This window comes from Pseudophryne corroboree, chromosome 6 (assembly GCF_028390025.1).
Source record: "Pseudophryne corroboree isolate aPseCor3 chromosome 6, aPseCor3.hap2, whole genome shotgun sequence".
NCBI lineage: Eukaryota > Metazoa > Chordata > Amphibia > Anura > Myobatrachidae > Pseudophryne > Pseudophryne corroboree.
Genome location: NC_086449.1, coordinates 529424806 through 529437916, shown reverse-complemented (window position 1 = coordinate 529437916; position 13111 = coordinate 529424806). Strand labels below are relative to the sequence as shown.

The following is a 13111-nucleotide window of genomic DNA, read 5'->3' as shown; positions in this document are numbered from 1 at the left end:
TGTGTTTCAGTATTATGGGGGTGATTCCGAGTTGTTCGCTCGCTAGCTGCTTTTAGCAGCATTGCACACGCTAGGCCGCCGCCCTCTGGGAGTGTATCTTAGCTTAGCAGAATAGCGAACGAAAGGTTCGCAGAATAGCGAATAGAAATTTCTTAGCAGTTTCTGAGTAGCTCGAGACCTACTCACAAATAGCGATCAGTTCAGTCAGTTTTGTTCCTGGTTTGACGTCACACACACGCCCAGCGTTCGCCCAGCCACTCCCCCGTTTCTCCAGACACTCCCGCGTTTTTCCCTAAAACGCCTGCGTTTTTCCGCACACTCCCAGAAAACAGCCAGTTTCCGCCCAGAAACACCCACTTCCTGTCAATCACACTCCGATCACTTCAACGATGAAAAATCTTCGTTCGGACGTGAGTAAATCTACTAAGTTTTGAGCTAAAATACTAACCGCATGCGCACTGCGAACCATGCGCATTTTTGCCTTAATCGCTCCGTTGCAAAAATCGGCAACGAGCGAACAACTCGGAATGACCCCCTATGTGCAGCGCTGTGAGACTAGGCCAGCAGCGGTCACTGGTTGCTCTGCTGTCAGTGTGCAATACACCGCTCGCCCAGCCAGCCTCACTCTCACCACCTCTGTGTATCAGCAGCCAGCCAGCTGCAGGGGCCGCCGCTTGTCACGGTTACCACTGGAGGCCCCGCCCCCGGCTCTGATTGCTCCGTAGACAGGTCGGGTCTCGTATACTGGAAGCTGGTTGGCTGGCAGCTGCTGTCAGTTAGCGGCTGTTAGGCTTGGGCTGTGCTGGGTTGATGGAGGTGGCTGTGGGAGGCCCGGACTCCTCCTTCCTCTCAGCAGCGCCTCCGCCTCGCAGAGTCTGCTGCTAGCCCGGCCGGTATTTCGCTGCGATCACTCGGCGGGTCATAGAGAAAGATAGGGGGGCAAAGCCGCGGGGTATCTGTCTCGTTTCCCATCTGGAAAGCAGGTGGCGCCCCACTGGTCCCTGGCACAGGCAGCCTCCTGTGACTCCCCCTGGTGGTGACTCTCACCCGCGCTGCAAACCAGACTCATGCCTTTGTGCTGTGGAGCGGGACAGAGCGGCAGCCGGGGGATGGGTACCATGCTACTGTTCCTCCTCACCGCACACTGATCCGGGCTGCTCGCCTATTGTTAGTGCATGCCTGCAGTGGCAGCCTCTGCTGCGCCTGTCCTGCATTGCTGCTGCCCCTAGTCTCCTGTGTGTGAGCCCTGCACTTTATTATCTGCCCCTCACTGAGCCTCGCTGGTAGTGTTTCATTGGCTCTGACACTCCCTTATACAGTCCTGCCGCGGCTGCCGTGCAGTAGGCATTCCCATACCTCTCCTATTGTGCTGCACCTGGCCGGGCTGGCACCTCTCTCCCCGGCGTGCCCTGCTGGTGCTGTGTTACTCTTCCCTCCGGGGCTCCTGACATGGCTTCTCTCCTGACCTCCAGCCTTGTCTTCCAACAAACTTCAGCGGAGTAAGCGAATCTCAGGGCAGCAGCCGGCGCCTTGTGCTACCACATTGAGCAATATCTGCCCGCAGTGCCAGCTGGGGTTGAGGAGACTGCAAGAAAATGTCTACCCCCAACAGGTTCAAGAAGGACAAAGAGATTATCGCGGAATATGAAAGCCAAGTGAAAGGTAAGGTGACCCGCGGGTGTGAGTGCCAAGCTATACAGCTAGGGATCATCAGGGCATGCATGGGGGTTACAATACACACAGCCCATGTAATGCCATGGGACATGGCTTCTCCTTTATCTAGGGAGACAGACTCATTGATTGACTTCTCTTCTATCTTGTGGCAACAAATATATATTAATATGCTCATAGTAACTGCTCATTTACATGTTAAAGTTTATTTGCTCCACCTGTGGGTTTTGTTTTGGCATTTTGTCTACTGATTGAATACATTTGCCTCACAGTTTTAGGAGTGAGGTGTCATAGCTACTGGTATAAGACTACTGCTCCTGCATATGCTCATTTTGCCAGTTTTCTTTAAGCTGCTGCTGTGGACTTGTTCCCTCCACCTCATTCATGGATGTTACTAAGCTTAATGGGGTTTCCATCTAGGTTTGGTGTGTGTGTGTGTGTGTGTGTGTGTGTGTGTGTGTGTGTGTGTAAAGCTTTGCAGGGAGTGAACAAAGGAGTACTGAGAATACATCATATCATGTGGCAAAGGTTGCCAGTGTGAGGTGCAGTCCGAGCTTAGGAGCACCTCCAAGTACTGACATGAAAGCAGTGTTCAAGTTGCTTATAGCTCTGCCATCAGCCCTGCTCTCGGCATCTATCCTTTTCTGGGTTGGTGACTGGTGTGCCATCTCATATGCATAACCATGTAACTGGCAGGCAGTATGCATATGTTTATATTTCACTTCATTGAGTTTAATGACTCGTCACGCTGGCTAAAGCCTCTCAACTAATTAATGAAAACTGTTGAACATACTGTGTTTTTGTTACTCATTCAATAGTGTTCCATTGATGGCTTTTTAACTAGCGAGTCATATTTTGATTTATACATTGTGGCTGTGCACAATTCATATTCCATAGGTTTGGTCTACAGTCCTCGCTTATTACAATTATGGAAGTTGCTGGTAATCCAAATAAGAATCTGATAACATGCTCCTCTTTAACTTTAGTAATTTACTAATTAAGCTGCAGTTACTCAGAGCCAAGCTGGTGAATTTCTAATATGCTCAGATATAAAATAAACATTAAAGAAGGATGTATTTAACTTTTTTGCTATGATCTTCTGAAGGGCCTAATTATAATTTTACATTACATTTCTGCTACTCAAAGATTATTATGACATATACTGTACATTTTCTATTTTATTTTAGAGGGGGAGTGGGGGGTGTAACCAAATAGACTGAGAAATGTGCTGTCTTGGGGCTATTTCACATGTATAGCTGCAGCTATTCAGTTGATGTGAGGAATATTAGTTTCACTTCCGTGTAATCAACATAGCAAACTATTGGCATGCTTTTAGTTGTCTACTGTGCATATTGATGGCCTTAAAGGGCCCTACACACTGGCCGATTTTTTGAAAGATATGAACGATCTCGTTCATAAATGAACGAGAACTCGTTCATATCTTTCAGTGTGGAGACTCCTGCGATGAACGATGCGCGGCCCCGCGCTCGTTCATCGCTGGTCTCCCGTCGGCTGTGCATGCAGGCCAATATGGACGATCTCGTCCATATTTGCCTGCACTTCAATGCAGCCGCGTGACGGGGGGAGTGAAGAAACTTCACTGCCCCCCCGCCGCCGGGTCGCTGTTCGGCCGTATCCGCCGTCGGGCAGCTCGGCGGCGGGTCGGCCAGTGAGTAGGGCCCTTTACCTTTCTTCTGTCTCATCCACATGCCCCTGGCAGTGTTATGGTCCTCCCCACTCTGTCACCTACTATAAATATACATTGGCCACTCCAAATAGGCCAAAGATTAATACCACTTTTAGACTGAAATCGCGGATCGCAGCCAGGAGTCTGACACTGGTGCTACCCGGCTGCGACCTGCGTCAGCAGTCCGGCATATTGCCGACTTTGCTGGTGACGCGCCGGCCGCACATAGACTGTAAACGGGAAGCCGGGTCGCATCGATCCGGCTTCCGTTTACACTGCACAGTTTGCCGGGTTGAACACGTGTTCAACCCTGCAAACTACCTGAGTTGGAATACCGGGTCACTCGACCCGGATTATTCCAACTCTGCCCTTTTACACAGAGCAGCAATACGGGTTATGCACCTTCATGTGCAATAACCGTGTTATATGCTGGCGGTGTAAAAGGGGTATAATTCTCCATGTGTGTCAGATGGTACTGGAGACAATGGAGGCAATTCAGACTGGATCAGTGCAGCGGCAGCGATCGCAGTCTGAATTACTTTGTGGAGTGCGCACGCGCACTCTGGGAGCCCAGTGAGATGCTAAAAGCATCTCAGGGATGCGATCTCCTCTGCTGATTGACAGACAGGGATGGTCGCGGGGCGTGCCAACAGCATTAGAACGCCGTTGGCGTGGTGCAGTCCGGACCATTGTGGTCCGGGCCGAGGCAGCCGCTGTGACCGAGGATGCAGCAAGTAGCGGCCTGGCAAGCGCGCAGGAGCTGTGCTGGCAGGGAGCTACACAGCGGGTGCAAAAGCATCGCAGCTGTGCGATGCTTTTGCACCCTACCGGTGGTTAGGGCCTGACATGCGGGGCTGACTAGCCCTGTGCTGGACATTTCCCTGCATGTCTGAGAGACTAATCGTAGATGTGCTAAATTTAGCATATCTACGACCAGATATGAATTAGGCCCTATGGTATACAGGCAACGTATTCATTTAGTTTGAATTAGTGACATATTTCTATGTTATAAAGCTTTCGATGTAGTAGTAACATGACGTAGTTTAAGAACAATAGTACATTGGAACATAGATGACGGCACAGTGAGTTATTTATACTTTCACACATAAACCTGTCTTTAACCCAGCTTGGACCCTGGACACAGAGGACGGGTTGAAGTCAGGGTTTCAGTACTTACCCCCTTTCACACTTGGGTGACGGATCCAGGTTATTTCCGGGTCGTCACCGTCCACACCAGACCTGGGTCTTCTGGCTTGGAGATAATGTTATCTTCAAGCGCTACTTTCCCTGCCAATCTGATCCTTTTAGGCATGACCTGGGTCATTGTAACCGGGTAATGCCGTTCACACTATCAACAAGCCGGGTCGGTTCTGGAATTACCCTGGTAGGGTCTGTTCATACATAGCTGAGCTATGGGTTAAGCCACAAGTCCCTACAAAAACCCAGGTTGTTGTTGTTGTTGTTGTTGTTGTTGTTGTTATTATTACATTTTATTTATAAGGCTATTAGATGTATCCAATTGAAGTCGGAACTGCCGTCAAGTCGGAAAGACGTCAGTTTTCGACTTTTTTTAGGTCGAATCATGATTCGACCTATACAATGGAGCTGCCGTTTTTCAGACTTGTCGGAAAACACGTGGATCAGCGGATTAGTCACGTATCCACGTGTTTTGTCAAATTAGCGGCCAATTCCGACAGGATTTTGGCCCGTTTTCGACAATGCTGATCCGACTTCTAAAAAAGTCGTATCAGCATTGTCGGAAGCGGGCAAAGCCTGTTGGAATTGCTTGCTAATTGAATACTGCACTGTCGGATCCTCTGTCGGAGAGGATCCGACATGCATTGAATACCGGGCCCTCTTACCTCATATGCTTATCCTTTTCTTGCGTTAATAATCCTCAACTGCCCAAATCCTGCAGTTTTTTGGCTATATTGAAACATATCTCTATGTCGTTTACTGGTGTAGTTATGCTTAGTTACCCTGTACTTGTCCCATATTGTCTTCAACTGTAAGTCACTGTTTTCCTGTTTTATTTATGTGCATATGTACTCTGTAATGGGGCGCTGCGGAACCCTTGTGGCGCCATATAAATAAAGAATAATAATATACCCATATGACTGAAAGGGGTATTTATTGTCCTAGACAGGATGCATTTTACATTGGAGTAATGGCAGGAGGATATGTATGTGATATGTTAACAAATGTTGTAATGATTTACAGTGCCTGTATTTCTGCAAATAGACAATGTTTTTCAACTGCACACGTGTTTAAATCTTTAAAGAATCACACAGCACATTACCCATGGTGTGTGTGCACAGAGGAACAGTAGTAATTGAGACGTACTGTCTCAAAAGTTTATTGGGCAGTGACTGGGAGGTGGCTATTCAGATGCACCGAGATCTACGGGCTTATGGGCGTGTCGTTGTAAAGTCGCCTAATGGGTTGCGAAGTCAGAGACTTAATCGCTTGCATTGGAGGACATTCTCTGATGGAAAATCTCCACCTAGCATGGGGTTGGTGCAAGTTTCGATGGTGCGACAGATGGTTGCGTCTAAAGGTGCACAATCAGACACACTCTTGTATACCAGGGAAGGGCTTCTACTAGCATTAATGGCGTTCCTGCTAGGAAGCAGGCAGGGCGCAGAGATGCAGGGGCAGGCCGTGGCACGTTGGCCAGAGAGGGGGGCTGTTGGGAGCGGTGCGATCCCTCCCCCTTAACGTCACTAATGGTGGTGTGACCCAGCCGTCAGTCATTAAAGGGAGTGTGCACAGCACTTACAGAGGTGCTGGGCTTACCCCCTAAGGTCTCCCTTTACTGTGAATAGATGCCGTGTTATTCACGCAGTGGCGACACAGCAACGGGCAGGCTGCTTTAGCAGGTCACCGCTAAAGGGGCAGGGTGCATTTTGCCCATTAAAGATCAGGTAGGGCGCGATGCCCTGCTAAAACAGCCTAGTGTGACACTACATGCATAAAGTTGCAGACGCGACTATGGCAAAAAACGCTAAAGCAGTAGAAGCAGCATCCATCTATGAATAAGCCCCCAATATTGCCTCTTCTATCAGGTGTTGGTTCTACTTCCTCACCTTGCCTTGCTTAGAGCAGCCCAGGTGGTAGCTTCATTTAGTGTTAAACTGTCTATTTTTTCCCAATTGTAAAGCTCTACAGAGTATGCTGCTGCCATATAAATACATATTGATGATAAGTGCATTGTTATGCATTTATCTACTTTGCATCTTGTAATTGAAACCATCACATTTGTAAAGATGCGACCCTAATATTAACAAAGAAATAAATTCTAAATCTCCATTTGGAGTCCTGAGCTGTAGGCTACTGCACATCTATCTTCTGAATTTCTATGGAATATTGGGAAGCTAAGTGGATGATTGGTGATACAGGTTGAGTATCCCATATCCAAATATTCCGAAATACGGAATATTCCGAAATACGGACTTTTTTGAGTGAGATAGTGAAACCTTTGTTTTTTGATGGCTCAATGTACACAAACTTTGTTTAATACACAAAGTTATTAAAAATATTGTATTAAATGACCTTCAGGCTGTGTGTATAAGGTGTATATGAAACATAAATGAATTGTGTGAATGTAGACACACTTTGTTTAATGCACAAAGTTATAAAAAATATTGGCTACAATTACCTTCAGGCTGTGTGTATAAGGTGTATATGTAACATAAATGCATTCTGTGCTTAGATTTAGGTCCCATCACCATGATATCTCATTATGGTATGCAATTATTCCAAAATACGGAAAAATCCCATATCCAAAATACCTCTGGTCCCAAGCATTTTGGATAAGGGAGACTCAACCTGTAATAATATTCAGTAGTAGGTCAGTGTGGAGTATGGTGTAATTAAGCAATATATACGTTATATACTTTGTTGTGTATTATTTTATAATACGTTTACATTTTATTTCTTTGTTAAGTATTTCTCTCATTAAATCGCTATGATATAAGAATGTGGATGCCAGCCAGGAAAACAGGATGCTTAATCCATGCCAACCAGTACATATAAAACCATGACAAATCAACATTGATATGATATTCAGATGTGTATAAATATTTACTAAGTGCTAGAATTTTTCTTTCTTTCTTTTAATCTTTAGGCCTAAATGTATCAAGCCTTGGAGAGTGATAAATAGCATGGTGATAAAGTACCAATCAGCTCCTAACTGTCATGTTACAGGCTGTGTTTGCAGAAATGACAGTTAGGAGCTGATTGGCTGGTACTCATTCTCCAAGGCTTGATAAATCTGGGCCTTAATATTTTATAGTCCCATACAAATATATGTATGGTAATACTAACAAGACAAACGCATGTATAAATTCTTACTGTAATATGTAAAATGTGTCATAAGTAGTACTATAGGAATAAGATTAGGTTTTGCTGTGGTTTCTAACCGTGTTATGCGAGTTACACAGAAGGGCTCTTATGGTTAGAGATGTGCAGGTTTTCTGACAACAGCCAGTTAGAAGTAAGTTATCTTTATTACTGGGACAATGTAGCAGTTTTATTGTACAGCATTGTGACAACTGGCGACTACGTCCTATATAGACAATTTGTTTTCAAAATAGAAGTCCTATTGATCAGGAATGCCTCATTATATTTCTGCTTTGTCATATATTAGAAGAGCTAAAACTAAACCTGTGATCTGGCAGCTGGTGGACACTTGGCTTCAAAGGTAAAAAGTGTTAAACATTTGGTTTAACTAAACAGAGTACTTCTAACTCTGCATGTGTTCAATGACTGACACAACAGGACATAGGTGTCGTTTTCTCTCACATGGGTCTGTGAGCGGGGATACGGTCATTAGGTCCACCACACTTAGATCGACAGTTAATAGGTCGACCACTATTGGTCGACATGGTCACTAGGTCGACGTGGAAAAAGGTCAACATGCGTTTTTCATTTTTTTTTTTTTACTTTTTCATACTTTACGATCCACGTGGATCGTATGGTAGTTGCCCGAAGCGTGGCGAGCGGACACGTCGCATTTATTGGGGTTCCCCGTCACTTTACGAAGAAAACGACACAAAAAAAAAAGAAAAAAACTCATCTCGACCTAATGACCCATACCCTGTGAGCATACCTTTTACAATTAACGTTACATCAAGTATGACGTTGGCAGTAAAAACTTATTTGGTGTAGAATAATAATATTTCTAGTGGCAACACTAGCAAGTGGTGGGTTTCGGCACCAGCAAGTGTTAGGCCTCCCTACCCCCACACCAACCCTCTTTTAAACAGTTGACTTGCCTTAGTAGGTGATAGTATGTGGCTCCTCTATGTTTGCTTTCCCAGCCTGTGCCTGCAGTGCAGTTTTCTTGCAAGATTAATGGTGTCCTCTTACAAGACCTTTTGTGGCTAATGATGTGGAGCTAAAGGAACAGTAATGGCCTGGATGACCCAGGTCAGTGACTGACAGAAATCCTGAGGTCACTGGCAGGTTCTGCTCTGTGCTGTGGCCTGGAGGGCACCTGAGTCCTTAGGGGCCTGGTGCAGTGTCCCTGGTATACTGCCAGTAATTCCGCTGCTAACTTAAAACACTTTACATGTGATGCAGAGAGGCAGCTATCTTGAGCATGCTCAGTTGCTAAGTCATTCACATCAGTCTCTGCCCCATAAGAGCTTACATTCCTAATGCCCTAACAAATACACAACATGATCTATTTTTGTCTGAAACCGATATTCCTACCAGTCTGTTTTTACTTGCTGTGAGAAAACAAAGTAAAACCCACTTAAACTGCTCAAGAACATCTAATAAAGTTGGCAATGAATTTCAGCTGCTGAAAACAATCTGACCACACTGCGCACCTCATTGTTTGACCATGTGTCAGCTAGTTCTGCCATCTTACATGGGAGTGATTTCAGTTTTGCCGGCGTCCAAATGAATGGGGCGCCTGACAGAGCAATTCAATTGTTTCTCCGTTTGGGAACCCATTATTAAACACACCTGAAAGCACCAAGGTTTAGCCGTGGCAAGCAGCTAAACCTATCTAAAGTTTTTGAGGCACAGTCTAATGGCTGTGAGGGGAAGCAGTGGGCTACCTACTCTGGGTTTGTGGGAAATAGAGAACATTACACACATCTGAGGTCTCGCTACCTTACTTATTGAAGCAACCTCATGTAATAAATTAAAAAATTCAGACTTAAATTGTTTTCTTTTTAATGTATTGGTCAGTAAGTATATAAAATAAAACATGCCATTTTTTTAATTTAATTTTTTAGAGCTGATGTCTTAGATCAATTACTGCTACCTCTTCCTTCTTTTCTTTCTTTTTCTCTGTATAAAATTAACCAGTAAGATATTACTGAACCCTTGGTGTATCGCCAACAGACTGTATACAGACAATTTAGTCCCCACAAATTACACAAACTTTGGTATTTACTATTTTTATACCCTATCTTTTTTCCAGTGCAGGAACACACCCACTACTTTAATGGTACCTTTCTTCAGTTACAAGAGTAGCAACTATTCTAGGAAAGGTTTTTTTATTTTTATTTAAGTTAACTTTGAAACGTTTGCTTGTAAGGTAAAACATAATAAGATTGGATCATGTGAATCTGATTGGAGTACACTGAGAATTGAGCATATATACTATGCTGTCTTACGACCTTTATGGCTGCGACTATGATCATGGACACAGTTACAGTGGCACGGCGCCTTACCTCCTGTGGCCATGCTGCACCCCATAGCGACAATTCAGAACTTTGATAATCGACTGATCTACGACCGATGCAACGTCTTTGTACATAGCCGCTTGGATTAGTAAAACCGCCGGCGAGCTTCTTAAAACAAATCCTTGAGGGTGCGACATTGGCATATTTTCAAACAGTGTCTGCGTAAAAAGATTCAGTAGCGATAGGATTAGTGTACAACTCTTACAGGCTCATTGTCACATGATTGTCTGCAAGGGCGACTGTCTTTGTGGGGGGGGGGGGGGACCTAACTTATTGCAGATATTCCTTACGTTGTGCGGTATCCTATTAGCCGCTGTAAATTACCGCAGCTAAAGGTCTTGGCTGGGACTATCCTATTAGCCCCGATAATCTGGCACGAGCCGTGGCTTATCAGGGATTTTGCTTTGCCTGCCAAATCCCCTGAAACAGCCCCGTTTTCAAGCTAAAATGGGGCTGTTTCTCACGAAAACACACAGGTTTCGGGAGAAAAGGTGTTTTTTTTGTTTGTTTTTCCCCAGACACCCTAATTGGATGGCCTGTAAAAAAAAAAAAAAAAAACTCTGTGAAACATCTGGAAAAATCCCGATGTTCTACCGCGGCTAATAGGTTACCACCCATTGTATGAAATGAATTATTAAACAGAAACTCCCAGAAAAAAAATATGATCAGCCCTTGATGGTATGTCATAGCATTAGCAAGGCTATTTTTTTCCCTTTTGTGTGGAAAACAAATGATCATAATTACTTTTGTAGCCGATCTAATCTAGTCCTAATGCCTATGATATTGTCCTTTGCTACTGTAAGAGGCACTTAATAGCTAGTAATTTGTCTGTCTGCTGATTTCTTTTAATTCAGAAGTGTAAAACATAAACAGGCATAATCATTAGGTTGAGACTGGAACAGTGGATCTCCGCTGCTGTGAAGAAAATTAGCTTTTTGTGTGAATGAGGGTTTTTTTTTCCTAGAAATGCTGCAGCAAAACCTGAGGTATAAGACCTTTTCCAAATAGAACATGGTGACTCCTTGCTATGTAGTTTCTATTTTAAACATATGGGGGAGGGGACCGTGGGCTGCACACCCTAATTACAAATATAATGAAAGGTTCTATCATGCTGAAACTTGTATTTCCACAAAGAAAATGTAATGCCAATGCACACACTATAATACCAAGCACTGATAATCAGAATAATTTGCAATAAACTCTGCAATATAACATAGAGCAAAATCGAGGTTATTGGCATACTTTTTGTCTTAAAAAAAAATACTGTCCCAACAACCAGCATTTAGATGACCTCGTCTCTGGTAGGTTCCTAACACTAAAGTGTAAGTCTGGGGCACGGGACCCCACCAAGCCAGCGAAGGCCAGCCACCCCAGGGCAGCACACTAGTGGGAGGCTAAGGTGTTAGCTTTTGCTTCTTTCTCATTAACATTTACTATGTATTAAAGAGTGTTACATAGGTGAGAAGTATTAATTAAAATGCTAAAAGTATAGCTGTGCTTGGTACTATAGAATATTTTAAACATGTCTATATTTTGTCAATGTCGATAATCTGCAACTGACGATTTCAAATTATCGACACTGAGAGAATGTCAACATTATGCATTCTACATTATGAACATATGGGGTTAGGTGTCAACATTCAGACCATGCCAACAGTCGTGTGGACATTCTGAACGCCGCCATAATATTTCACACCTTTCTTCACGCATATGCGTCTGTTACTCTAATTAGAAGCTGCCCCATAACTTGATAAGATAAAGTAAAATATGGACTTCAACGAGTGGTTATAGTCCATATAGGCAAGTAGCACATTTTACTGTATGTGCAGAAAGTGTTTCTTTCATTCCAGATTAGGACATAAATATGTGCAGGCTCCAGGTGGCCAGAAGAGGATGTGTACTTGCCTGTGAAAATACATGAAAAGTGATGAAAGCTCCTAAACATGGCATACACAATGCTTAATGAACCGGGGAGTATTATCAGTCTACCTTCCCATGTGCTGGAATCACACTAGAAGACTTGTGTAGCTGAATAAAGGGCCCTACACACTGGCAGATCTCACTGCACGATACAAACGTTCTCCTTCATGCAGTGTGTAGGCACCAACAATTAACGATGCGCGGCCCTGTGCTCGTTAATTGTTGGTGCCCCGTCGCTTATGCATGCAGGCCAATATGGACGAGATTGTCCATGTTAGCATGCATTGCTATGGAGCCGGGTGATGGGGGGAGTGAAGAAACTTCACTCCCTCCTCCCCGTAGCCGGGCCGCCCGTCTGCCGTATCGGCGGTCGGGCAGCTCGGCGATGGGTCGCCCAGTCTGTAGGGCCCTTAAGTATCTCACCAATTCATACAGGAAAAGATTACGCTGGAGCCCATGCCTTCAAGTCATGAAGGAAGACTTGCAATGCAGGAAATTGTGAATGTCCTTGAAGGGACAATACAGAGTTATTTTAAAAACAATGCTGAGCTGTTCTTTTAATGCACATAGAGTAATTCCATGTGAGGTCAGATTACTGTGGTTCACATGTTTTTGCGTGATAATGCTAAGAAAATGTTTCTATGTGTTCTTTTGCTGATTAGCTTTCCCTTATCCTTGGATTAGTCTGTAGAATTGTAATACTGTAGTTGTAGTATTAGAGGCAGCTATGTAGAAAAATAAGATTCTTTTTACTGAGGGTATGTAAGGATGGGTGCGTGTTATCTATTATACTAATGTTTATATAAAGTCAATACTGAAATGGCTGAAACTAAATCTTTAAGGTGCTGTTTTAATGGGATCTGATATGTATATGTATCCCCCAATCTACACCTTGGAGAGGGCATTTTGTTATTTTTGGGGCTTTATTGCCAGTAACACAAGCTCTGGTTTCCAGTAAAGTAAGATAGAGAAGCATCACTCTCATAAGAAATGCCTGCTTTTCGTTAAAGATAAAATAGGTCATGCTGGACTCTCCTAATTACATTTAAAAACGTAATTTATGGCTATAATCTGTAGCTCTTCAATATATATATTTAATTCCAAAAAGTGACATACAGTAGGTAGGGAGGTG

At 44.1% G+C, this 13111-nt stretch overlaps 1 protein-coding gene across 5 annotated transcripts in view; it reads left to right on the top strand.

Annotated features, from left to right (window-relative positions):
• The first annotated feature begins 768 nt into the window (after positions 1–768).
• SRGAP1 (SLIT-ROBO Rho GTPase activating protein 1) overlaps positions 769–13111 on the top strand; it is a 291433-nt gene continuing 279090 nt past the window's right edge. For 2 of the 5 annotated variants that reach the window (XM_063927572.1, XM_063927576.1), the window contains exon 1: positions 769–1662. In XM_063927572.1, coding sequence (XP_063783642.1) covers positions 1596–1662 — 67 coding nt within the window. In that variant the 5' untranslated portion in view covers positions 769–1595. The remainder of the gene's footprint in view (positions 1663–13111) is intronic. The other 3 variants (XM_063927574.1, XM_063927573.1, XM_063927575.1) reach the window with 2 other exon arrangements.